We start from the raw sequence: 26,223 nt of genomic DNA on the forward strand, positions 1-26,223 counted from the left end.
AGGAGATAGCTGAGGACCTCCCTGTGGTTCTTGAGCTTTCTGGTCCGTCCACTGCCCCTTACTTCTGCCAGGTCTCCCACCCTCTCCCAAGCCTCCAACCCTGCCGCCGCCCACAGTACCCCCTCTTACTGCAGACACCCCTCGTTCTTCTCAATGGGAGCCTGACAGCTGGGGCAGCGCTTGGAGATGAGCTTCGTCAGATGCTTGCTCTGGGCCTCCACGCTCATGCCGTCGTAGTAGCCGCCGTCATCTACCCACTGAGACATGTGGCCACAGCTGGCAGGGTAGTGTGCCTAGGGGAGGAGGGGGCGGCGAGGGCACAGCTGAGTCCTCATTACAGACGGGTTGGTGCGGGCAGGACAGGGCAGGGTGCTTGGGGTCGGGGGTCAGTGAGGGGTGTGGACCCCAGCAATGGGGCAGAGCCAGGGTGGGCCCCCACCTCAGGGAAGCTACAGCTGAAGCAGGAGGCCCAGCCACACTTGGAGCAGGCGGTCCCGCAGCCCAGGCCTTGGCGGCAGAGGATGCGGTCACAGCCCTGGGGGTTGGTGCACCAGGTCAGGTTGGCGCAGCTCTCCACGTAGCCACGCAGGAGGGCCTTCTCGTACTGTGGGGATGCAGGGGCCATGCGGTGAGTGCCTGGCTCTCCAACACCACACCTCCGGGCCCCCCCGCTCCCCAGGGCTGTGCCCCGGAGCGCCTCGAGGCAGAGTAGGGTACCTTGGAGATGACCTCTGGCGAGGAGACAATGGCACGGATGAAGGCCCCCGTGGGCTGGGCCGGGCACTCAGCAATGGGGCAGGTGCAGTTCAGCACAAGGTTCTGCTCAATGCGCGTCGTCAGATACTCATTCCAGCAAGACTGGGAGGGACACGGGAGCGGCTGCTCAGGGACAGCACAGGAGCAGGAACCCTCCCCGACGTGGGCAAGGCCAGAGACAGACCTGCTGCTCCATCAGCCTCAACACTGACCCTAACCTTTCTGGCCTCCAGGGGTTTTCCTGATTGGCCCCAATTACAGTTCACTTTGAGGTGTGCAGACCAAAATGGTAATTAAAATTATTGTTGGGGTGGGTGTGAATAGATGGGTAAAGAGAATCAAGAAAAAGAAGATTCAATTTCTGAGAAAGACTTGGAGACAGCAAGAAAGCCAGAGAAAGAAGGCCTGGGGGGCTGGCCAGGGCCCACTGTGCTGTAGCTGTGCCCTCATCTGGCTCAACTTCTTACCTCAGTCCTGTCTCTATGCCCCTGCCTCCCCAGACCCAGATGCCTCCAGTGCACCTATAAATTCTGATCAGCCCCCCACACCCCATCACCAGTGCTGGAGCTGACACAACTCATAAATCCTCCTACTATCATGTCACTGCCGTTCCCAACCCAAGCCATCATCCCCTCCCCCAACACCAGCCCTCATCATTCCCATCGCCCAACAGGAGCCCTCATCATCCCCTCCCCCCCAACACCAGCCCTCATCATCCCCTCCAACACCAGCCCTCATCATTCCATCCCCCAACACCAGCCCTCATCATTCCGTCCCCCAACACCAGCCCTCATCATCCCTCCCCACACAGCCCTCATCATCCTCCCCCAACACCAGCCTCATCATCCCCTCCAACACCAGCCCTCATCCCTCCCCAACACCAGCCCTCATCATCCCCCCCCAACACCAGCCTCATCATCCCCCTCCCCCAACACCAGCCCTCATCATCCCCTCCATCATCATCCCTCCCCCAACACCCAGCCCTCATCAATCCCCTCCAACACCAGCCCTCATCATTCCCTTCCCCCCCATCAGTCCCCCATCCAACACCAGCCCTCATCATCCCTCCCCCCAACACCAGCCCTCATCATCCCCTCCCCCAACACCAGCCCTCATCAATCCCCTCCCCAACACCAGCCCTCCATCATCCCTCCCCCCCAACACCAGCCCTTCATCATCCCCTCCCCCCAACACCAGCCCTCATCATCCCTCCCCCCAACACCAGCCCTCATCATCCCCTCCCCCAACACCAGCCCTCATCATTCCCTCGCCCAAACGCAACCCAGCCCTCATCATCCCTTGCATCCCCTCCCCAACACCAGCCCCATCATCCCTCATCTCCCTCCCCCAACACCAGCCTCATCATTCCCCTCTCATCATCCCTCCCAACACCAGCCCTCATCATCCCCCCCAACACCAGCCTCATCATTCCTCCCCCCAACACGAGCCTCATCATCCCCTCCAACACCAGCCCTCATCATCCCCTCCAACACCAGCCCTCATCATTCCCTCCCAACACGCCCTCATCATCCTCCCCAACACCAGCCCTCATCATTCAACAGGAGCCTCATCATCCCTCCCCCAACACCAGCCCTCATCATTCCCTCATCGCCTCATCATCCCCCTCCCCCAACACCAGCCCTCATCATCCCCTCCAACACCAGCCCTCATCATTCCCTCCCCCAACACAGCCCTCATCATCCCTCCCCCCCAACACCAGAGCCCTCATCATCCCCTCCCCCCAACACCAGCCCTCATCATTCCTCGCCCAACACGAGCCCTCATCATCACCTCCCCCCAACACCAGCCTTCATCATTCCTCACCCAACACGAGCCTCATCCCCTCCCCCCAACACCACCCTCATCATTCCAACATCAGCCCTCATCATTCCTCCCCCACACGAGCCCATCATCCCTCACACCAGCCCTCATCATCCCCTCCAACACCAGCCCTCATCATCCTCCCCAACACGAGCCTCATCATCCTCCCCCCAACACCAGCCCTCATCATCCCTCCCCCAACACAAGCCCTCATCATTCCTCCCCCAACACCAGCCCTCATCATCCCCTCCCCCCAACACCCAGCCCTCATCATCCCCTCCCCAAACACCAGCCCTCATCATCCCCTCCAACACCAGCCTCATCATCCTCCCCCCAACACCAGCCCTCATCATTCCCTCCCCAACAGGAGCCCTCATCATCCCCCCCCCCAACACCAGCCCTCATCATTCCCCTCCCCCCCAACACCAGCCCTCATCAGCCCTCGCCCTCATCATCCCCTCCCCCCACACCAGCCCATCATCCCTCCCCTCCCATCATCATCCCCTCCCCCCCAACACCAGCCCTCATCATCCCCCTCCCCCAACAGCCCTCATCATCCCCTCCCCCCAACACCAGCCCTCATCATCCCCTCCCCCCAACCAGCCCTCATCATCCCCTCCAACACCAGCCCTCATCATCCCCCCCCCAACACCAGCCCTCATCATCCCCTCCCCCCCAACACCCAGCCTCATCATCCCCTCCCCCAACATCAGCCCTCATCATCCCCCAGCCCTTCATCATCCCCCCCCCCAACACCCCCTCATCATCCCCAACACCAGCCTCATCATCCCCTCCCCCCAACACCAGCCTCATCATCCTCCCCCGCCCTCATCCCCCTCGCCCTCATCATCCCAACACCAGCCCTCATCATCCCTCCCCCCAACACCAGCCCTCATCATCCCCTCCCCCAACACCAGCCCTCATCATCCCCTCCAACACCAGCCCTCATCATCCCCTCCCCCAACACAGCCCTCACATCCCCCCCAACACAGCCCTCATCATCCCCTCCAACACCAGCCCTCATCATTCCCCCCCAACACCAGCCCTCATCATCCCCTCCCCCCCAACACCACCCTCATCATCCCCTCCCCAACACCAGCCCTCATCATCCCCTCCCCCAACCAGCCTCATCATCCCCTCCCCTCAACCAGCCCTCATCATCCCCTCCCCTCAGCCCTCATCATCCCCCCCAACATCAGCTCCTCATCATCCCCCCCAACACCAGCCCTCATCATCCCCTCCCCCAACACCAGCCCTCATCATCCCCTCCCCCCCAGCCCTCATCATCCCCCCAACATCAGCCCTCATCATCCCCCCCCAACACCAGCCCTCATCATCCCCCCCAACACCAGCCCTCATCATTCCCTCCCCCAACACGAGCCCTCAATCATCCCCTCCCCCAACACCAGCCCTCATCATCCCCTCCCCAACCACCAGCCCTCATCATTCCCTCGCCCAACACGAGCCCTCATCATCCCTCCCCCAACACCAGCCTTCATCATTCCCTCACCCAACACGAGCCCCTCATCATCCCTCCCCCCACACCCAGCCCTCATTCATCCCCTCATCACCCTCATCATTCCCTCCCCAACACGAGCCCTCATCATCCCCTCCAACACCAGCCCTCATCATCCCCTCCAACACCAGCCTCATCATTCCCTCCCCCAACACGAGCCCTCATATCCCCTCCGCCCAACACCAGCCCTCATCATCCCCTCCCCAACACAAGCCCAACCCCCATTCATCATCCCCTCCCCCCAACACCAGCCCTCATCATCCCCTCCCACAACACCAGCCCTCATCATCCCCTCCAACACCAGCCCTCATCATTCCCTCCCCAACACCAGCCCTCATCATTCCCTCGCCCAACAGGAGCCCTCATCATCCCCCCCCCCAACACCAGCCCTCATCATCCCTCCCCCCAACACCAGCCCCATCACACCAACACCAGCCTCATCATCCCCTCCCCCCAAGCCCCATCATCCCTCCCCCCAACACCAGCCCTCATCATCCCCTCCAAGCCTCATCATCCCCTCCCCCCACACCAGCCCTCATCATCCCCTCCCCCCCAACACCAGCCCTCATCATCCCTCCCCAACACCAGCCCTCATCATCCCCTCCCCCAACACCAGCCCTCATCATCCCCTCCCCCCAACATCAGCCTCATCATCCCCCAACACCAGCCCTCATCTCCCCTCCCCCAACACCAGCCCTCATTCCCCTCCCCCAACACCAGCCCTCATCATCCCCTCCCCCACATCAGCCCTCATCATCCCTCCAACCAGCCCTCATCATTCCCTCCCCAACACCAGCCCTCATCATTCCCTCGCCCAACAGGAGCCCTCATCATCCCCCCCCCAACACCAGCCCTCATCCCTCCCCAACACCAGCCCTCATCCCCTCCCCCCAACACCAGCCCTCATCATCCCTCCCCCAAGCCCTCATCATCCCCTCCCCCCAACACCAGCCCTCATCATCCCCTCCAACACCAGCCCTCATCCCCTCCCCAACACCAGCCCTCATCATCCCCTCCCCCCCAACACCAGCCCTCATCATTCCCTCCAACACCAGCCCTCATCATCCCCTCCCCCCAACACCAGCCCTCATCAACATCAGCCCTCATCATCAGCCCTCATTCCCTCCATCATCCCCTCCCCCCAACACCAGCCCTCATCATCCCCTCAGCCCTCCCCCCCAACACCAGCCCTCATCATCCCCTCCCCCAACACCAGCCTCATCATCCCCTCCCCCCTATCAGCCCCATCATCCCCCCCAACATCAGCCCTCATCATCCCCCCCAACACCAGCCCTCATCATCCCCTCCCCCAACCAGCCCTCATCCCCTCCCCCCCCATCATTCCCTCATCACCCCCCCAACATCAGCCCTCATCATCCCCCCAACACCAGCCCTCATCATTCCCTCCCCAACACCAGCCCTCATCACCCCCAAACACCAGCCCTTCATCCCTCCCCCCAACACCAGCCATCATCATCCCCTCCCCCCAACACCAGCCCTCATCATCCCCTCCAACACCAGCCCTCATCATCCCCCCCCCCCAACACCAGCCCTCATCATCCCCTCCCCCCAACACCAGCCCTCATCATCCCTCCCCCCCAACACCCTCATCATCCCCTCCCCCAACACCAGCCCTCATCATTCCCTCCCCCAACACCAGCCCTCATCATCCCTCCCCCAACACCAGCCCTCATCATCCCTCCCCCCAACACCAGCCCTCATCATCCCCTCCCCCCAAACACCAGCCCTCATCATCCCCTCCCCAACACCAGCCCTCATCATCCCTCCCCCAACACAGCCCTCATCATTCCCTCGCCAACAGGAGCCCTCATCATCCCTCCCCCAACACCAGCCCTCATCATTCCCTCCTCATCATCCCCTCCCCCAACACCAGCCCTCATCATTCCCTCGCCCAACAGGAGCCCTCATCATCCCTCCACCCAACACCAGCCCTCATCACAACACAGCCCCTCATCCCCTCCCCCCAACACCAGCCCTCATCATCCCTCCAACACCAGCCCTCATCATTCCCTCCCCCAACACAGCCCTCATCACCCCCCAACACAGCCTCCAACACCAGCCCTCATCATTCCCTCAGCCCTCATCATCCCTCCCCCCAACACCAGCCCTCATCATCCCCTCCCCCCAACACCAGCCTCATCATTCCCTCGCCCAACACGAGCCCTCATCATCACCTCCCCCAACACCAGCCTTCATCATTCCCTCACCCAACACGAGCCCTCATTCATCCCCTCCCCCAACACCAGCCCTCATCATCCCTCAGCCCTCACATTCCCTCCCCCAACACAGCCCTCATCAAACACCAGCCTCATCATCCCCTCCAACACCAGCCCTCATCATTCCTCCCCCAACACGAGCCCTCATCATCCCTCAAGCCCTCATCATCCCCTCAAGCCCTCATCATTCCCTCCCCCAACACCAGCCCTCATCATGCCCTCCCCCCCAACACCAGCCCTCATCATCCCCTCCCCCAACACCAGCCCTCATCATCCCCTCCAACACCAGCCCTCATCATTCCCTCCCCCAACACCAGCCCTCATCATTCCCTCGCCCAACAAGCCCTCATCATCCCCCCCCCCAAACACCAGCCCTCATCATCCCCTCCCCCCCCCCAACACCAGCCCTCATCAGAGCCCTCATCATCCCCTCCCCCAACCCCTCATCATCCCCCCCCAACACCAGCCCTCATCATCCTCCAGCCCATCATCCCTCCAACACCAGCCCTCATCATCCCCTCCCCCCAACACCAGCCCTCATCATCCCCTCCCCCCAACATCAGCCCTCATCATCCCCTCCAACACCAGCCCTCATTCATCCCCCCCAACACAGCCCTCATCATCCCCTCCCCCCAACACCAGCCCTCATCATCCCCTCCCCCAACACAGCCCTCTCATCCCCTCCCCCAACACCAGCCCTCATCATCCCCTCCCCAACACCAGCCCTCATCATCCCCTCCCCCTATCAGCCCCATCATCATCCCCCCAACATCAGCCCTCATCATCCCCCCCCAACACCAGCCCTCATCATCCCCCCCCAACACCAGCCCTCATCATTCCCTCCCCCAACACCAGCCCTCATCATTCCCTCCCCCAACACCAGCCCTCATCATCCCCTCCAACACCAGCCCTCATCATCCCCTCCCCCCAACATCAGCCCTCATCATCCCCTCCCCAACATCAGCCCTCATCCCCTCCCCCTTAACATCAGCCCTCATCATCCCCTCCCCCAACATCAGCCCTCATCATCCCCTCCCCCCCAACATCAGCCCTCATCATCCACTCCCCTCTCAACTGTTCCCTCATCCCTCCTGAAGACACCAACTACGTCATGAGCACCTGAGCCTCCAAAAGACTCCATTAAGGACCCTCTCCCTCATAATGCCTACCCCGAGCTTCCCCAAATGATGGATCCAAACCCAGGAGAGTCCTCAGGTGGCTACATGAGGACTTTCCATGATAAATAAGTGCTTTACTGAACTATTTTCACTCAACAAAACCAACCCCTTCCTACAGTAAAACAAGCCCAGATAAGCTGGGAAGTAGAATGCAAAATCCTTTTCCCGCATTCAGACCCCCAGGCCGAGGGCAGGCACACAGGCCCTCGGGGCCCCTGATAGCTGTGGGGTGGGAGCACTGCCCTGCAGGACAACGGCCAGGTCTCAGTTTGGAACCTGCTCCATGCCCGCGAGGAGCCTCTCTGCTTGGGGCTTACCCTTGGCCTCCACTGACCCCACTGCCCAGCCACAGGGAATGCCGTCTCCCGCCTGGACTCCCCTCCTGCCCTCGGCCACTCGAGCCTCACCCCGGGAAGCTGTCTCCCACTGCTCCAGGCCCCAAGTCAGTGGCTCCTGCACTCCGCCACTGGCTCCTCTGCTGGGATGGATTCAGCCTGCTTTGCTGAGTCCCGTTTCCCAGCTCCCTGTCTCTGTCTCTACAGGGTTGGGGTGCCCCACGCTCAGTGCCTTGGGCCTGCTCCTCTCCCCCTGGGTGATGCCGGCCAGGCTTCTGCACTTATTTCCAAATCGAGAAATCCACTGTCCACCTGCTAGTCCCACACAGGTGCCCAACAAAGCAGCTCAAACTTTACTTGACCAAAACGGATGGAATTTCCCCTCAAAAATCTGCCCTGCACCCCAACCCCAGGCCTAACATTTCCCCCAACTCCTCCTGCCAGATGCTCAGGTCAAAACCCCAGGAGCTGTCTTGATGCCCTTGTCCTCAGCCACAACCTTGTCAGCTCTACCCCACACGTGTCCCGATCTGTCCACCCCTTCACCGTCCCTAGGCTCAGCGGCCAACACCTCTTGCCTCTTTGTACAAGTCTCTGAGTCAGTGTCCCTGCCTCCACTCTTGTTCCGTCCAAGCCTTTTCTCCACACCAAGTGATCTTTTCAAAACTGGAAATCAGATCTTGCATCTCTGCTCAAAACCCACCAGGGCTTCCCATAAAGGCCTTGTCTGCCAACCCAACTCAGCTAGGCCCCTGTCCACCTCCCAAATCTCTCCTTCCGCTGTCCCACCACTGTGCTCACCTTCAAAGAACTATTCCAGGAATTAAACGAGACAATGTTTGTAAGACAGCACAGTGGCCCAGAATGAGGCCCCCATAAATATTAATTAGCTGTGGTTATTATTAGCTCTCGGGTCCTTGTCTGCCGGGGTCTCCCCACTCCCTCACGCAGCACCCAGCGCCGTGCACGCAGAAGTCCATGATAAGCATTAGTTGAACAAAAAAGTGGAAGTGTAAAGGGAATCATTAAGGACCTGGGAACAGGGGGGCAGAGGCAACTATGTGAGAAGAGTAACTTGAAGCTGAGCAAAAGGGAGGCAGAAAAGGTACAGGTACACACGCATGCAAACGCACACGGCCCCGGCCACCCACCACTGGGGCGGCGCTGCTGAGAGAGGCGGCTAGAATTCACGGCAACAAGGGCGTTCATCCTGCTAAGTGGATGGGTGTGGGCTCTGGTCCTACAAGCTGAGAGGCAGGGGCAGGGGAGGCAGGCACTCAGCACCTGGCTTCCTGCCTCGGCCCCTCACCACCTCAAGGGTGCCCCCTCCCCAGATACAGCCTTCGCTCGGCTTCACGGCAGCCTGACTTCCCGTACTTCCCTCTGCTTTTGTGCTGTTTTTTTTTGTTTTAAATTTTTATATTAAGTGAACGTGTACAGATAAAAGAAGTGATGACATTCTGGAATTAAAGAACCTTCGGTGGTGATAAGGAAAGCATAAACCATAGTCATCACCAATTTCCGAACACTTCTCATTTATAAAGTGCTTTGATTCTATACATGTGTATGTATTATCTATCGTTCTCAAATTTGGCTGAACACTAGAATCCCCTGAGGAGCTCTTGTTTCACCTCTGGAGATTCTCATTTAATTGGTCTCGGGCATACTTTGAGCACTGGGATTTTTAAAAAGTTCCCAGTGATCACAGTATGCAGCAGACACATACCACCAGATGCTAACAACCACCCTGCAGAGTGTCAAAGCACCACTTACCGATGACAAAACCAGCTTAAGAGGGACTAAGAGACTCATCCAACATCACCCAGGACCGGAAGTGGCCTTGCGGGGCTGGAGACCAGGAGCTCCCGAGCTGTGGTGCTGGGGGGAGGAGAGCCTCACCTTGCAGCAGGAGTGCTGGCAGCAGAGGGCAGGCAGGTCATGGTCGGGCGCGAGGGGGCTGACGCACACGGGGCAGTGGTCGGGGCGTGCGGGCGCGGCCTGGGCCTGCGGCACGCGCAGCCCGGCTGCCAGCAGCAGCGGCTCCGGGTCATCGCTGTAGCTCTGCAGCAGCTGCTCGGCACCCCAGTGGGCATGAGCCAGGAGGTGCTGCGCCACGTCGGGCTCCAGGTTCAGCGTCTCCTGCACCTGCCGCACCGTCTGCTCCATCAACCCTTCCACCTCCCGGGGGCTCATGGTGCGGCCCGCAGGCAGCTGGAGGGAAGCCAGGGCAGCCACGGCTTCTGGGCTTGAGGGAGAGAGGGGTCGGTGGTCAGTCTCACTGCCCTGCTTATCCAACCCGCTGGCTGGACCCCACCCTGGCCCCCCGGTCCTGACTTGGTGCATCTCCGTCCACACTTGCTGAACCAGCCTGAGGATCACCACCCCACCGTCAGAACACAGCCCCCACAGAGCGTTTGCATGTGGGGTGGGGCTGGCGGTCACAGTGGCTGAAGCACTGCTGGAATCTAGTGGGCAGGGGTCACGGTGCTAACTGACCTGCAGTGGATACGACAATCACACTCAGGTCCCTCCCCAAATTCTCCCAGCGTGTCTAGAGAGAGAAAGTCTACAGCCTCATTCCTCAACGTGTGGTCTGTGGGCCAGCAGCCTAAGTGTCACAGGGAGCTCTAGTGAATTTGAGAATGTGTGCAAATGGAAGCTTGAGAAAGATGACTCTAGAAAACTCGCATTTACACACAGTATGAACAGCAGGCATAAAAGCAAAACAACTCCTCGTGAACTGGAACTGAGGTAAAGAGCTTTAGGGTGCCAGCTAGCTAGCGGAATCCTATGGCAAAATCCTCTGGAGAACAGACTTCCGGAAAACTATTCATAGAATTTGTATATTTCACTAAGCAGAGTGCATAGTTAGTACTCAATATGTGTCTTTCCAGTATTTCAGTTCTGCTTAGAATGAAAGACATCCAGAAAGTAGTTGATGAGTCTTGGACTCCTACCTAAGGGCTGGCTTTAGGAGTCTGGGGACAGCAAGGCCCCTTCCTGGGAAGCAAGCAAAGGTGACGACGCTGGGAGTGGGGATGAGGACTAATCTCTCTCATCAGGGACGGGGAAAATGGTGCTAGACAAAGAAATGACATGTTTTTGTTCTGGCAGCCTGGCTTTGGCACTATGACCCCTCCTGTGTCACTGCGGTGCCATCCGTCCTGGGGGGCCCTGCAGCAGGGGGCACGGGGTTAGCGGTGGCTACCTCATCTTGGAGGTCTCAGAGGTCTGGCTGCCAAAGAAGGGGATCTCTGCCTGGCCCCGGCAGGGCCCTGAGGGCTCCGGGGTGGCGTACGTGAGGATCTGGGGCCAGTCATCCCGCCGTTCCACATAGCCCTGACCCAGGAGGTGAAGAATGCAAGAGAGGACATCCGTGCTGGTACAGGCCACACCCCCGGCAATGGTGCGGCCCAGGCTTCCAGGGGGATTTGGACCCTTGTGCCAGGCCTCCAGAACCTGGATGGGAGGTGGGGAAACAGGTGGGCTGCAGTTACCCAGAGCAGCCAGCCTCCGGCTCTGCCACTTACTAGCTGCGTGACTATGGATCAGTTACTAACTCATGCCTCATTTTTCTTATCTGTTAAACGGGGATAATAATAATAAGAGAAATACCACCAACAACAATCTCATATTTCTGTGTAGATCAAATGACTTAATCATGGAAACTCTTTAGAATAGAGCCTGGCACACAGTCGGCACTCATGTCTGGTCTCCACCTTTAACTTCCCATCAGGAATAGAAAACCCAGATGGGAATGTCACCCACCTTCCCCGTGATGACCCCTGCCTCCCACCCCACCCCCAAGCACGACTCCCTCCCCCTCCCCCCACCATCAGGGTCCCCTGTGCCTACCAGACAAACCAGCTGGTCAATGTGGAGGCCCTTCTCCCCATGGGCTTTGAGAATACGGACAAGAAGACAGCTCAGGAGGTTCCTCTTCTGCTCCAGGGTCCGGCCTTCATCCTTCTCCACGTTCAGGTATGTCTGGGGAGGCAGCAGCCACAGGGCCTCCCCACGGGGCTGGAGCCCAGGCTCCCGGAGACGTAGCACACCTGGAACCCATTCCCAGTCAGCGCCCAAAGAGGGTAAGGGCCAGACGAGTGAGGGCAAAGGGGACTCCATTCTCATCCCCTGTATCTCCCCCACCCGGAGAGCCCGCCCCTGGGAGCAGAGGCTCAGCCCAGCCCCACTACCTCAAACCTACCCCTAGGTGGGAAGTCCTGGCCCTCCTGCAGGGTCAAAGGGCCACTGTCTGAGGTGAGGGGCAGGAGGGCCTGGAGCAGCAGCTCAGGGCTGAGGCCAGAGCTCTTCAGCAAAGCCTCTACTGACACCTCCTGGGCGGGAGAAACAGGGCCAGTCAGGAGCAGACAGTCGAGGCAAAGGGAAAGAAGGGACAGAAGGTGGGACAGACAGAGTTGGGGAACACCGTGACAGACAGAGAGGCCGAGGAGCTGAGGCACCTCTGTCTGATTGAAATGCAGCAGCAGCCACATCTGCACGGTGGACACATGCAGCGTCTGGTCCCCGAACTGCAGCTCCGCCCGGCCCAGCCACGTCCACTGCAGTCGCCGGTGCGGCCCCACATCCAAGACCGGATGGTTCTGACCTGGGAGAGTGTCGAAGGAAGAAGTGGAGACAGCAGGGGAAACGAGGGGTCAGGGCTGAGGCGAGCGTGTAGCACTCGCCAGGCTCCGCTAGTCTCTGTGGGGAGCAGGGCCCAGCACTCACACACACACAGACACACACATGCCTCATCTAGTGTCCCGAGCACAGCCCCTCTGTGTCTGCCACAGGGGTCTGGGAGCCCACCCTGTGCCCAGCCCTGTGCCGGATGAGCTCCACAGCGGAAACACCAGAGAGGAGAGCTGGGCTTTGCTCCCAGGGAACTTGATAGTTTTAGAGATCTGCTAGGCTGAGTCTTTGCTGCCCACTGTGAGCCTGGGGTGTTTGCTCAGACTAGAAAGCAAGGATGCTGTCACAGGAGAGGGTATCAAAAGGAACCAGACTGGGAGGTGCTCTCTGGCCCAAGATGGGACAATGTGAACATCAAAAAAAAAAAAAAACACACCACACCTGTGATGGACGGAAAAACATGAAATATTTTAAAAGCCATGAGTTCATAATGATATCTTTTATTTTTCAAAGACCTCATGGGTCATCTTTGGATGAAGCTAGAGAACCAATACATTATTTTGAAAAGTGGTTAAAAAAGAGAGAGGAAAAGAGAATCAAGCCTTTCCTGTATAAATGGACCTTCAAGGTAGCTGATGAGAGAAAGGTTCCCTCTATAGACAGAGCCTTCTGGCTAACACATCGAGAGAGGATGACGAGAGTAGAATGTCACTAGCTCCTAACCCTAATGGTAATGAGAATGAATGTCTAGCGAACAGCTGATGGGAAATTCTATATAATGTATACATTGGACAGACAATGCTGAAATCCACTGCAACATCACACAGAAAGACAACCTTCTGAAGGAAGTACACGATACCACCTATGACATGTCCTTGCCTGAGAAAATCAACCCAGAATCTAAATAAGCTCCCACATCTGAACACCTGAATATCGGTCTTCAGGAAGGAGGCGACAGAGGACCATGCTAGAGGACACGAGGGAGACACAGGCCAGCCTGTGGACAGCTCTGGACAACCAGCCAGCCCTCCACAAACAACTGCAAGAGGGCAGGGAAACTGAGGCAGGGATCATACACTGAGGGAGATGAGAGAGAGAACTCATCAAATGCAAAATGCGGGCTTCATTCGGATCCTCGATAGGCCAAAAAAAAACCCACGAAAAACGCTAAAAAGCTCAAGATAATTAGGGAAACATGAATACTGACTGCATATCTGATAATATTAGGAACTACTACTAACTTCTATAAGTTTGATAATTATAGAATCCTGGCCTTTAAAAGGAGTCTTTATCTGAGGGGTAGGGAAAGTGGGTGGGGTATAGATGAAGCAAAATCGGCCATGAACTGATATGTGTTGATATACTGTGTATTCTGCCTGCTTTCTGGAATGTCAAAATTTCTCACAATAAAAAGATTTTCTAAATGAAGATGAAAATAAACCTTTCTAAAATAAAAACTGATAAAAGTTTTCTAGCAATATTTCATCAATTAAGACACTTCTAAATCATGTACTTTAGGAGGAAAACTGAATTCAGAAAGAAGGATCAAGGCACAAAAGGAATGGTGACTAAAGCAGCTGGTATGATGGTGAATCCAAACTGAATAAAACAATAACAATAATCACCAGCTGGGAGAGAAACAAAGGTGCAAGATGGGGATCAGACTGGAATTAAGATTTTCTGTGGTCCTTCCATTTTTCAGGGAGATGGGAGGTGACATTAACAAGTTAAACTTACATTAAAAATATAAGAGCAATCGACTACAGAAACAGAATGCATAACTTCCAAAACTGAGAGAGACAAAAAGGAATTTTTAAAAAATCCAAAATAACAGAATGCACAAAAACGCTGGGCAGAATCACATCTGTTAGTGTTCTACTGAAACTTCTTGCTTTAACTCTATGTTCCACATACTCCTGTATATATTAAATAACTAAAATTTAAAATTATAAGAAAAGTAAACCAAAAATAAAAGTCAAATGTCATCACTTATAATAACTAGACAAAAATTGATCATTCAAAAAGAGAGATTTTAGGTTGATTAGAAAACAGGTCCTAGGTATTAATATTTTAAATAATGACATGTCTAAAATATAAAAGGAAGTCAAAGTTAAAAGTACAATGAGGGAATTCCCTGGAGGTCCAGTAGTTACGACTCACTGATTTCACTGCCAGGGCCCCGTTCAGTCCCTGGCTGGGGAACTAAGACCCTGCAAGCCACAAGGGTGGCTAAAAAAAAATCATAAAATGCTACTAGGGGAAATTCTGATGACAGTAGAATACTGGCATGCTTTAAAGTACACTGCCAACAGACTGCTTTTCAATAGTAGCAAGGGAAAAAATATTAACTGTACAGTGGAAAAATCAAACCACCTCTTGACCTGGCTATCAAAATTAACATTACCAACAAGGAGCAGATGGTAATCCTGTGCTTCCATGTATAATATCCTGAGAAGATATAACATCACTTAGTACTCTGGCCAGGAATGTGTAACTCGAATCCAGAAATACATAAGCTTAAAAGGAGGAATTAGGAAATTTTAAAGGATTATATCGCCTTTAAAATTGTGTCAATATCATAAAAGACAAAGAAAGCCTGTGGAACTGCTCCAGATTAAAGGAGATTAGAGACGCGACAACTAAATGCACAGGTGCTCCTGAACCAGATCCTCCCCAGGACTGAAAAAAAAAAAAAAGACATTATGGAGTAATTGACAAAACTGGAATATGGAAACTAGATTAAAAGTATTATATGTGCAAATCAAAACCACAATGAGGTACCACTTCACACCAGTCAGAATGGCTGCGATCCAAAAATCTGCAAGCAATAAATGCTGGAGAGGGTGTGGAGAAAAGGGAACCCTCCTACACTGTTGGTGGGAATGCAAACTAGTACAGCCACTATGGAGAACAGTGTGGAGATTCCTTAAAAAATTGCAAATAGAACTACCTTATGACCCAGCAATCCCACTGCTGGGCATACACACCGAGGAAACCAGAATTGAAAGAGACACATGTACCCCAATGTTCATCGCAGCACTGTTTATAATAGCCAGGACATGGAAACAACCTAGATGTCCATCAGCAGATGAATGGATAAGAAAGCTGTGGTACATATACACAATGGAGTGTTACTCAGCCGTTAAAAAGAATTCATTTGAATCAGTTCCGATGAGATGGATGAAACTGGAGCCAATTATACAAAGTGAAGTAAGCCAGAAAGAAAAACACCAATACAGTATACTAACACATATATATGGAATTTAGGAAGATGGCAATGACGACCCTGTATGCAAGACAGGAAAAAAGACACAGATGTATATAACGGACTTTTGGACTCAGAGGGAGAGGGAGAGGGTGGGATGATTCGGGAGAATGGCATTCTAACATGTATACTATCATGTAAGAATTGAATTGCCAGTCTATGTCTGACGCAGGGTGCAGCATGCTTGGGGCTGGTGCATAGGGATGACCCAGAGAGATGTTGTGGGGAGGGAGGTGGGAGGGGGGTTCATGTTTGGGAACGCATGTAAGAATTAAAGATTTTAAAATTAAAAAAATAAAAAAATAAAATAAAATAAAAGTATTATATGAATGTTAAATATTTGAAAGTAATAAATGGAGTGCTGGTTTCATAAAAGAACTTTTTATTCTTAGGAAATGTATATTATTTAGGGGCAAAGAGCCAACATATAACCGATGGTTCATGAAAAAAGCATATATACATATACATTTATGGACATGTATATGTACACAAAGAGCAAATTAAAAAAGCAAATGGAGAACAATGTTAACAACAGGTAAACTCGGATGAAGAGTTTAGGAGGACTCCCCTGATGGTCCAGTGATTGAGAATCTGCCTGTCAATGCAGAGAACACGGGTTCAATCCCTGGTCTGAGAAGATTCCATATGCCTCGGGGCAAACAAGCCGTAACTACTGAGCCCACGTGTGGCAACTCCTGAAGCCCTTGTGCCTAGAGCCTTTGCTTCACAATGAGAAAAGCCACCACAATGAGTAGCCTGCATACCGAAACTAGGAGCAGACCCTACTCACTGCAACTAGAGAAAGCCCGTGCACAGCAGCAAAGATCCCGTGCAGCCTAAAATAAACAAACTTAAAAAGAAAAGAGTTTACCAGTGCTCTTTATATTATTCTTACAATTTTTTTTCTGTAAATTTAAAATTATTTCCAAACTAAACGATTTTCAAGTAAAAGGACAACTGAATTTTATACTTAAAATGGCTACAATGGCAAAGTATGGTAGTCATATTTTACCACAATTAAAGAGACCTAAAATAATGATCAAGCCAAAAGAAAATAGTAAAAGGATAGAAACAGACATACTAGAAAGATACCAATCAAAGAAAGCTGGTATACCATTAATACCAGATAAAACCAGACCTTAAGAGAAAAAACTTCACTAGAAAGAAAGATGGTCATTTCATCACAATAAGGCTTAACTGACCATGAAGACTCTAAATCTACACAGTCCACTATGTGGTAGCCACTCACCACATGTGGCTATTTAACATTAAACTCTAAAGTACATAAAATTAAATACTGAGTTCCTCAGTCACACTAGCCCCATTTCAAGTGCTCAACAGACATGAATGGCTGTCATTTTTGACAGCACAGAAAAGAACTTTTCCATCATTGCAGAGAGTTCTATTATATTGCTATATAAAGTTCTATCTATTATTATCTACTGTTAAATGATTTTAACCTTGAATCTGATAACATAGTCAAAAAATATATAAAGTAAAACTGACATGACTGGAAGTTTAAAACTTCACTATTGTAATGGTAAATTTTAGCATACTTCTCTAAGTAATAAATCAAGCAAACAAAAATGAGTAAGGATAGAGATTTGCACAACACAATTAACAAGGTCAATTTAGAGGAATAAACAGAATCCTATATCCAACGGTTGAAGAGTACACATTCTTCTTCATCACACACAGAACACTTATAAAATCTGATCACCACTAGGCCATGAAATAAGTCTCACTAAATGCAAAGATTCAGAATCACAGAAATCACCTTCTTTGGCCACAGGGAATGAAGGTTAAAATCTAAACCAAAAGATGACTAAGCAAAAAAAAAAAAACAAAACAAGTTTGAAAACTTAAAAATATATAATATACTTCCGGAAAACTAATAAATCAAAGAAATAAAATGGAAATTAGAAAGTTCTTAGAACTAAACAATAATCAAGTACTACATGATAAAAACTTATGTGACCAAAAAAAAAAAAAAAAAACTTATGTGACATCCCAAATATCCATAATTCATGCAGTGGAACGTGAATCAGCAATGCAAAAGAACAAAGTTAATGATGTAACTGGCAACCTGAAAAACTCCCACAGACATTACGTCCAGTGAGAGAAATCAGACACTGCAGAATACATACTCTATGATTCCATCTGTATGATGTTTAAATTAAAGGCGGAAACCTACGATGATAAAAGGGAGAATAGTAATTTCTCCTGCAAGAAGATACTGACTAGAAAGGGGACATGAAGGAGGAAGCCTTCTGTTGTGCTGGCAATGTTCTATATCTTGATCGGGTAGGGGGGCTGCTTACAGGAGGGCATACGGATATAAATTTCATTAAGCTATAATTAAGATTTCTTTTCTTCATTGAATACTAACTCTACCTCAATTTAAAAAAAAAAACCTCTTCAAAACAAAACAAAAACCAAGAACTTACTGAATGCAGCTAAAGCAATGTCGATAGGAAATGAACAGCCTTAAATACTTTCATTTGAAAACCAGAAGTCTGAAAAGACTAAAAATTAAATAAGCATACAACTTGAAGTTAAAAAAGGAAAAACAGAGCAAGTTCATACAAAGTTGAAGAAAATCAGAGAGAAATTAATGAAGATCTAACTCACACTTCTCTACCCTTCCTTCCCTAGCGATGCTTCTATCTAGAGACCACTTTGCTTCCTATCTACGCATTCCTGTCCAAAGATCCTCTCTCCTCCTCCTCTCTGAGATGCCACCCCAAATCTCACCCCAATCTCCAACTGCCTGTCCCTATCTCCTCACTCTGGTTGTAGAAACTGGAGAAGCGGTCAAGGGCATCACAGAATTCTGTGGGAAGGCACTTTCTGGGATGGTACAGGTAGCAGAGAGGGGAGACCGGCCAGCAGCGTGGTGACAGGACCAGTACAGAGACTGTTGGACTTGGATCTTCGATAAAGAGCTCTTTCTCGGCCTCCTCTTCCTCCTGAGAGACAGAAGGATTCCAAGGGCTCTTGGGCTCCCTTCTTTGGTCCACGTTCTCCCGCTCACCTATTCTCCCACTCTTTCCCTTGCTCTTACCTCCTCTTCTTCCAGGCCCTGTTCCTCCTCGTCCTCCTGCTCCAAGAACAGCTTGTCCAGCTGCTGGAGCTGGTATACGTGGAACTGGCGCTGCAGCTCCTCGGAGGTGCTCAGGCTCCGCAACATCTGCTGGGGAAGGCGGTTGGGGAAACAAAGGCCGATCTGCTCCAGCACAGCCCCCTCCAGCCAGCTCGAGCCCAAGCTCAGGAGACGGTCCGCCATGTAGTGCCTGCAGCGTGCACAGCCCAGCCGAGCCTCAATATGGGCGCTCGGCAGGACCTCCCACTCCAGAACATAGGACCCCCGGTTGCAGCCTGCCTCATCCTCCCCGTCCCCAGGGCCACGGCCATCTCTGCATCTTAACCTCACCTCCCCACTGCACCTCCCTTGCTTTCCCTCTAAGACTCAGGTCTCCCCCGACCCTCAGACTCTAGGCCTCACACACCCTGCCTCTCCAGATTCGCACTCACTGGTAGAAGTGCTCAAAAGTCGTGGCGAGCTCCAGGCCAGAGAGGACCATGATGGGCTCCAGGTGCCACTGGAGCCGCCCCAGCACTTCCACTCCAGGGGTTCCACCCGTCAGGCCACTCTGGATCTGCTGGTCAAGGTGCCGGGCAAACTGCTCACTTATCTGGGGGCAACAGAAAGGGCAGGAGCAAACCATGACGAGGGAGCATAGTTTCGGGGGTCGGGGGAGGAAGGAGATGAAAGGGCAGACCAGAAGGGGCCAGGGAGGCTGCTGGGCCCAGCACTCACGTGGGCAGCAGTGAGGAAAGACTGCTGCAGCAAGGCGCCAGAGAAGCCGCTGCGCAGGGCCAGCGTGAAGGCCGCCCGGGGCCCGAAGAGCTCCAAGCCTGCCCTCTGCAGGCGCTCGTAGAGTTTACAGTAGCGGGGCACGAAGTCCGGGGCCCTCCAGGCTGCAGCCAGGAACGTGCTGACCTGCGGAGATGGGAAATCGCAGCCCAGGGGCCACCCAGCAGCCTCGGCCTGCCCCGACCTCAGCCCCACTGCCTACCTGCTCCTGTACCACACTCAGCCAGCACTGCGTTATATTCCTCAGGCTGCTGCTTGGAAGAATGGGGGAAGGCCCAGGGCTCCGGTCCCGACCCTTACTGCTCTTGCTGGCTGTGGACGCGGAGGGCAAAGGAACATGCTCATCTCAGCTGCTGGGTGAGTCCCAGCATCCAGGGAACTCAGCCCCGGGAAGGCCCATGGCAAAGCAGAAAGGAAGAATGAAACCCAGGAAAGAGGAACCAGACAGCACCACCGCCCGATTCTTCATTCAGCCAGCCACGGCTGGGACTCACGGGGCCGGGCAGGTGGCTCAGGAGAAGGTCCGGGAGGAGGCTCCACGTGCACCAGCAAGTGGCAAAGGCGACGAACACGAGAGGCAAAGGACGCGGCTCGACTCCGGGGGTTCCGAGAGCTCTCCCTCTGCTCCAAGTACTGATCCAGCAGCCACCCCAGGGAGCTCACACCTTCCGCATCTACAAGAAGACAGGTCAGGAACAGGCCTCCATGGGGGACAGAATGGAGAACCCGGGAGAAGCAGAGGGGAGAAGCGACTGCACGGAAAGGATATGCGGGCGACAGGGCCCTCGTCCTCCCCTCACCAAGGGCTGCTTCCGCTGGAGTCTAGGGATGTGGGGACAGGGTCGGGTGGGGCGGAGAGGACACTGAGGTGACAGGCCTTCAGGGACAGGGACAGGAACCAAGAGAGCCAAGAGCGTTAACCCAGATCAGCCCTGGGGATGACTTCAAGGAGCAGGTTAGCGGGGCCGGGGTAGGGGCAGTTACCCGGGCAGGTGATGTTTTGCACCAGGGGGCTGACCAGGGCCTCCCAGCAGGTCTTGCCCAGTGCCTGGGCGGCCTCTTCATCAGGGAGGAAGCGATCTGCAAAATTCTGCTCATGACGCAAAACCCTGTTCAGTCTGGGGACAAAGAACGCCTGGTCAAGGATTAAAGACATCCCCAGGCCTCCATCCACGTGCGCTCCACTCTCAATTGCCCTGGATGAGCTGGTCCCTCACCTTGCCCCCCACCACACACTTCTGGCCTCTGCTCGGCTCCCTCCTCCGGCTGCTGCTTGATCCTTCAAACTCCGCTCCCCTCCTCCCCCTAATAACAGTATCTCCTTGCCTGCACCCTGCCCACCTACCTGGGACAGAGCTGGAGGAGGCGCTTGCGGTCCTCCGCGATGTCCCGGCTCCAGGCTTGGGCCCGAATGGTGTAGAAGAGACACGTACGGCGACACAGCTGCTCTCGGAACAGCGGCCAGAAAGTGGGCTTGGGGCCGAGGACCTCCACACCCCGAACCCGGGTGTCAATGCCGCCCTGCAAGGCACAGTTCTCACCCCCTCGGCTCCCTGGAGGCACTCCCGCCTCTCTGGAACTCAGCAGGCTCCTGGGCCACACACGGCAAGCAGACAGAGGATGACCCTTGACCTAAGCCTGGCCCCGAACACTGGAGAACCAGCCGCTAGGGAGAGCCTTTGCTTCCTCCTGGACCCCGTGCCCCCTAGTCCCCCAGCCCACCTGCTGGCAGCGCTTTATGCGGATCTGGATGACGGGCCAGACACGGCTCAGGTTCTCCAGGAGGACCACCCGGCTGGCGGAGGGCATCACGTTCACCTGGCGGGGTGGGGAGAAGAGGTAGAGACAGGAGTGGAGCCGGAAGACTTGACAGCAGCCAAGTTTGTGAGGGTGTGCGCCCCTCACCTCTCCCATCCCGTGCCCGTGGATCTATGTACCTCCACAGCCCTGATTCCACTCTCGCAGCTTATAGAGCAGTGCCTGCCCAGGAGGAAGGGATGTGGGAGCTCCACAGGCACTGGGTCCACCCAATAAGGCCCCCGGGACCAACAGGAGGATGGCAAGGAAGGGGGAGCGGGCACGGGGTCCCCACCGTATTGAGCTCCGTGTTGATGCAGCTGGCACTGTCACCCCCAAACACCACCACCCGGGCTGGCATGTAACTCGAGTCCTCACTGGCCACCAGAAGAGTCAGCTGCCTGGGAGAGGAGAAAGGACTGAGTCAGAACCAAGGGCCCTGATCTTGGTGCAAAACGACTTCTGCCCACTACATCCTCTTCAGAATCCTGTCCTCTGCTTAAGCGTTGGTCTTCCCTAGGCTCCCTGCTCTTCCCTTAACTTTCCCCAAAGCGATTTCACTTAAACCCATGGTTTCAGCTGAAAGTTAATACCCGAAGCACTCCAAATTCACGCCTCTACCCTAGACCGCTCTCCTGAGCTTGTATGCCGCGCATCCAACAGACAGGTCCGTGCCGCGCCCACAGGCACCTCCAGATCCACGTGCCCACATAGATCGGTCATCTGTCCACAGAAACCTGCTCCTCTTCCCACTTTTCTCCTGGGAAAGAGAACTGGCACCCATCCAGCTATCCAACTAGGAAACGTGACGTCTCCCTCATGGTTCCCCTCATCCAGCCAGCGGGAGGTACCGCAGACCACCTCTCAAGCTCTCTTCTTCCACCGCCTCCTCGCTGTCTATTCCCGTTCCCGCCGCCTCTCTGAACGTTCATCACTCAGTAAACCTTCCAACTCTGTCCCGGCCTGCCAGCCAAATTCACATAACTGCCAAAGTTCTCTAAATAAAAAAACCTACTTCTGTCTTTTCCCCTCTTAAAATCCTTCAGTGGCTCCTCAAATTTCAGAATAAAACTCAACTGATTCCGCCTCCTTTTCCAGCTTCCTCTCCTACCACTTCACTACACAGACCCTTCATCCCAGCCAAGCACAATTACTTCAAGTTCCCCCCAGTATATCATTGTTTCTTGCTTCCATTCTGCACAGATGCTGTCCGTGTATCTGTTGGCCTCTCTCTACCTGGTCAATTTCTACCACAAACTTAACCCATTCAGCCCCTCTGTCTGCAGCCTCCTCCGAGATCTCAGTTGGCATCAGGGTCCTCTGCACCTGTCAACTATCACTTTTTTCTTACTCACTCTTGCTGATTTTCCAGCCTGGCTCCCCAGTAAGACTGTCAGATCCCCGCAGACAGGCCCCTTATCTCACTGTTGGTGAGGCTCCAGGCCCTCGCAGGGTACCTGGCACAGAGCACACAACAAACCAACGCCCACACGGGGAGTGGGTGAGCTGCTGCTCTACCTCCATCAAAACACAGGGCGGTGAAGTGTGTCTGGTGGAGGGAGCAGGCTCGGGCAGAGAGGGGAGGTCTACACCGTACTCAGGGAGGTCAGGCCAACACGTGTGTCTATTCACTTCACAAAACGGGTGTGAGGCCCCTCAGGCACAGGGCGTCTAAGTCAGGGTCGTGTGTATGTAGGTAATTCTTTGAGGACGTACACTGGGGTGTATCAGAATATTCGTGTGTGTGGACACGTGGACACGGGCGTGCTCATACCTCACAAGAACACCGCGGTGCATGTGGAGGGTGATGAAGTGGGAGCCGGTGCTGCCGTTGGACTCCCAGTAGGTCTTGGGGTTGCGGTCCGTCAGCTTGCTGGCCCGGTGCGGGTTGGACGACACCTCCACCTTCTCCCAGCACTTGTCCTCCTTCACCTCCACGCTGGAGCCTGCGGGCCCGCGGGAAGCCTGGTTAGTTGAGAGAGAAGGCAGGAAGGGGACGAGGGAGCAGGAAGGGAGAGGAGGCAGAGGCTGGGGTGGCCACAGGAGGAAGCAGATGGGGGCACGAACCCTGGCAGAGGTGCCTGAGGAACACGTCGAAGAAGGGGATGTTGATGGGGCGGTGGGTTCGTCTGTGGTCTTCGATCTGGCCCAGCACCATCTGCAGCCGGGACATGGAGAGAAAGGGTGTGGGGAGGGGTCAGGGACATGGAGACACACGTGGAGAAAGAGTCACGAGGTGACAGAGCGCTCAGCCCCTTTCTCCAGAATCCTGGCAGAACAGAACCACGTGCGGCAAGGGCTGGGGAGCAAGCGCCCTAGATCCGCCACCACTTGTGCCAAAGAGGGACACCGTGAGGCCCCTTCGCCCGCCTCCCGCCTCCCTCAGCCTGGACCCACATGCTGCTCACCTGAACGCAGCCCGCCAGGATGCTGGAGGTGAGGTTACTGTAGAGCTGGGCGTGCTTCTCACATTCCGTCACCAGGTCCCGCAGCTCACAGGCCAGCAGCAGCTGAGCCGAGTGCTTCTCCAGGACCTTGGTGAGGGCGTCTTTGGCTCCCAGGCAGCAGAGCACCACCGCGTAGTCCTTGTGCGTGGAGGCCAGGCGATACAGGAAGCATAGCAGCTCCTGAACAATCTGGCCCAGAGATGCCAAGGTTAACACAGGGACGCAAAGGGCAGGCTGAGGGGTGGCCTTAGATGTGGGGGTGCGGTGGCTGAGATTTCAGAGAACTTGAGAGCAGAGTACCAAAGACAGGCTGGCACAGAAAGCAGGGGTGAGGACCCGGGGGTGAGGGGCACAGCTTGGGCACAGCTCCCCAGGCTTCCTCCTGCCAGGACCAGCCTATCTCGGGCACCAGCTGGCAATGGCCAGCTGAGGTGCCTGAGCCTTGCCCCACGGGGCACACCCTCCTGCAAAGGTGGAGAGCAAGGACTGCATGAACTGGGGAATGTGGGCTCCTCCCAAACCCAGAATCTAAAATTCAGGCGCAGCGAGAAGGCCTCTGTTCTGGGGACCCTCAGATGGCACTGGCCTCCTTCCTCCACTCCCTCCCAGTGTCCCAGCCCATCCAGGCTGGCTGTGCTGTACCCCTCCGGGGCCTTACCAGGCAGCTGGTGCCCCCGGGCTGCCTTGCCCTGCCCACCCTGGCCAGGGCTCGGGTACCTCAGAGTCACTGCCGGGGCCATTCAGACAGTTGAGGCAGGGCTCCAAGACCTCGTGCCAGGGGAGGACCATGGCCTCAGCGTGATCCAGCAGCTGGGTCATGACCCTGGCGAGGGGTGGCAACAAGTGAAGCCCCTACAGTTGGCCAGCTGCCCTTGCCCCCGACACACAAGTGGCCCCCCACCCTACACAAGCCTCTCACCTCAGCGCCGTCAGCAGCAGGGTTTTATTGGGCCCGGGGGCGTCCAGAGTCCACAGGAACAGGAGGAAGGGCTGGCTCTCCTGCTGGAGGCGCTTGAGGAGGGGCCTCACAGCGCCCCCCAGGCCACCTTCTCGGCATAGCACGCGCTCCAAGTCCAGGAGGAGTTCTGCAGACGGGCCCCCCACCAGGGATCGGATCAGCAGCTCAGGGTTCCCCTCCTGGCCCTGGGTGCTGGGGGTCTCTGGCGCTGCTGCCCAGACATGGGAGGGAAAAAATGGGTATGAAGGAGAGTCACACAAGCTGGTCAGACTGAGATGCACAGATGCAGAAAACCACCCCCAAACTCCCCCCAGCCCCACTGTGAGGACATTTACTGTTTCTACTTGACAGTGGCGGACTTCTTTTTCTGGCCTCAAATATATAAGTTTGTTGTTGTTCAATCACTAAGTCACGTCCTACTCTTTGCGACCCCATGGACTGCAGTCTGCCAGGCTTCCCTGTCCTTCACCAACTCCCAGAGTTTGCTCAAACTCATGTCCATTGAGTTGGTGGACTAAATATATATCTGGCTATATCCAGAAAAAAAAAAATCGGTATGGCAAACGCTGTTAAGTTAAACAGCACAGTTTTAATTCATAGGGTCCCACTACTCTGATTACTAAATGAGAGCTGTGCTACTATACAAGCCAACAAATACTAGCTATTACAGTCAGGTCCCCTATACCGAGCACGGTGGCTTCAGAAGTACAGACTAAAAGACACAGTGCCTATTTCAATTTGCCCCCATACTTCTAAGTTTCACTTGTGCGTTGAATACAGAGCCTTTCTTCCCTACGGTATCGATATTTCACATTCTAAGTCACAAACTTCTCTACCATAAGCTACAATTCCTCTACAGAAGGCCTCTCTAGAAGTCATTTCAGCCAACCCTGCAGTAACCAGGAAGAGTAGACTGCACTCAGCTTAGATAGATGGGAGCCCTTTTATGTTTATACAAAGAAGACCAATCTCCCTGCACCTATTCTAAACGTCCCCTCTCCTCGTGGTCAGGAAGTCCTACTTGAGACCTAACTTGAGCACGAAAATCCTCATTAATTTCCTGAAGCGTCATCATGTCATTTTATCGAGGAACTAGGATGTAAACCTGAGCCCTCCTGGCCGCGGGTGGAGACCAGCTCCTCAGCACACCCATTACCTCCACGAGGGTACCTGAGTGCTCGGGGCTGCCAGGCGGCTTCGAGTAGCGATTGAGAAGCATCATGAGGATGGTGCGGGTGGTGGGCATGGGTTCTGTCCCCGGTGCTATGCCCGAGTGTCTAAACAAGGTGTCTCTCAGCTCGCGGGTGATGATCTGGTCTCCCAGCGTGTGGTGGTTGCACAAAAGCAGATTGAGCAGGAGGAGGCCGTTTCTCACCGCGGAGGAGCACCTGGGAGGAGGGA

The 26,223-nt window shown here is 54.4% G+C and overlaps 1 protein-coding gene across 3 annotated transcripts in view; it reads right to left on the bottom strand.

Moving 5' to 3' along the window:
- The window catches only part of CUL9 (cullin 9), a 43,471-nt gene that overhangs the window by 2,890 nt on the left and 14,358 nt on the right, over positions 1-26,223 (bottom strand). For 2 of the 3 annotated variants that reach the window (XR_001917101.1, XM_018038942.1), the window contains exons 11-34: positions 25,993-26,210; positions 24,784-25,033; positions 24,582-24,687; positions 23,826-24,053; positions 23,485-23,575; positions 23,192-23,363; positions 21,713-21,818; positions 21,343-21,438; positions 20,966-21,141; positions 20,605-20,738; positions 20,115-20,294; positions 19,823-19,932; positions 19,564-19,746; positions 19,278-19,438; positions 18,808-19,036; positions 18,532-18,712; positions 12,307-12,452; positions 12,051-12,180; positions 11,699-11,898; positions 11,052-11,302; positions 9,743-10,088; positions 718-858; positions 440-604; positions 130-293 (exon numbers count right to left, since the gene is read on the bottom strand). Coding sequence is in view for 2 of the 3 variants with exons in the window: in XM_018038942.1 (XP_017894431.1) it covers positions 130-293; positions 440-604; positions 718-858; positions 9,743-10,088; positions 11,052-11,302; positions 11,699-11,898; positions 12,051-12,180; positions 12,307-12,452; positions 18,532-18,712; positions 18,808-19,036; positions 19,278-19,438; positions 19,564-19,746; positions 19,823-19,932; positions 20,115-20,294; positions 20,605-20,738; positions 20,966-21,141; positions 21,343-21,438; positions 21,713-21,818; positions 23,192-23,363; positions 23,485-23,575; positions 23,826-24,053; positions 24,582-24,687; positions 24,784-25,033; positions 25,993-26,210 (4,164 nt within the window). In the remaining variant the exon portion in view is untranslated. The remainder of the gene's footprint in view (positions 1-129; positions 294-439; positions 605-717; positions 859-9,742; positions 10,089-11,051; positions 11,303-11,698; positions 11,899-12,050; positions 12,181-12,306; positions 12,453-18,531; positions 18,713-18,807; positions 19,037-19,277; positions 19,439-19,563; positions 19,747-19,822; positions 19,933-20,114; positions 20,295-20,604; positions 20,739-20,965; positions 21,142-21,342; positions 21,439-21,712; positions 21,819-23,191; positions 23,364-23,484; positions 23,576-23,825; positions 24,054-24,581; positions 24,688-24,783; positions 25,034-25,992; positions 26,211-26,223) is intronic. The other variant, XM_018038943.1, reaches the window with a different exon arrangement.

Source organism: Capra hircus, chromosome 23, assembly GCF_001704415.2.
Source record: "Capra hircus breed San Clemente chromosome 23, ASM170441v1, whole genome shotgun sequence".
Taxonomy (NCBI): domain Eukaryota; kingdom Metazoa; phylum Chordata; class Mammalia; order Artiodactyla; family Bovidae; genus Capra; species Capra hircus.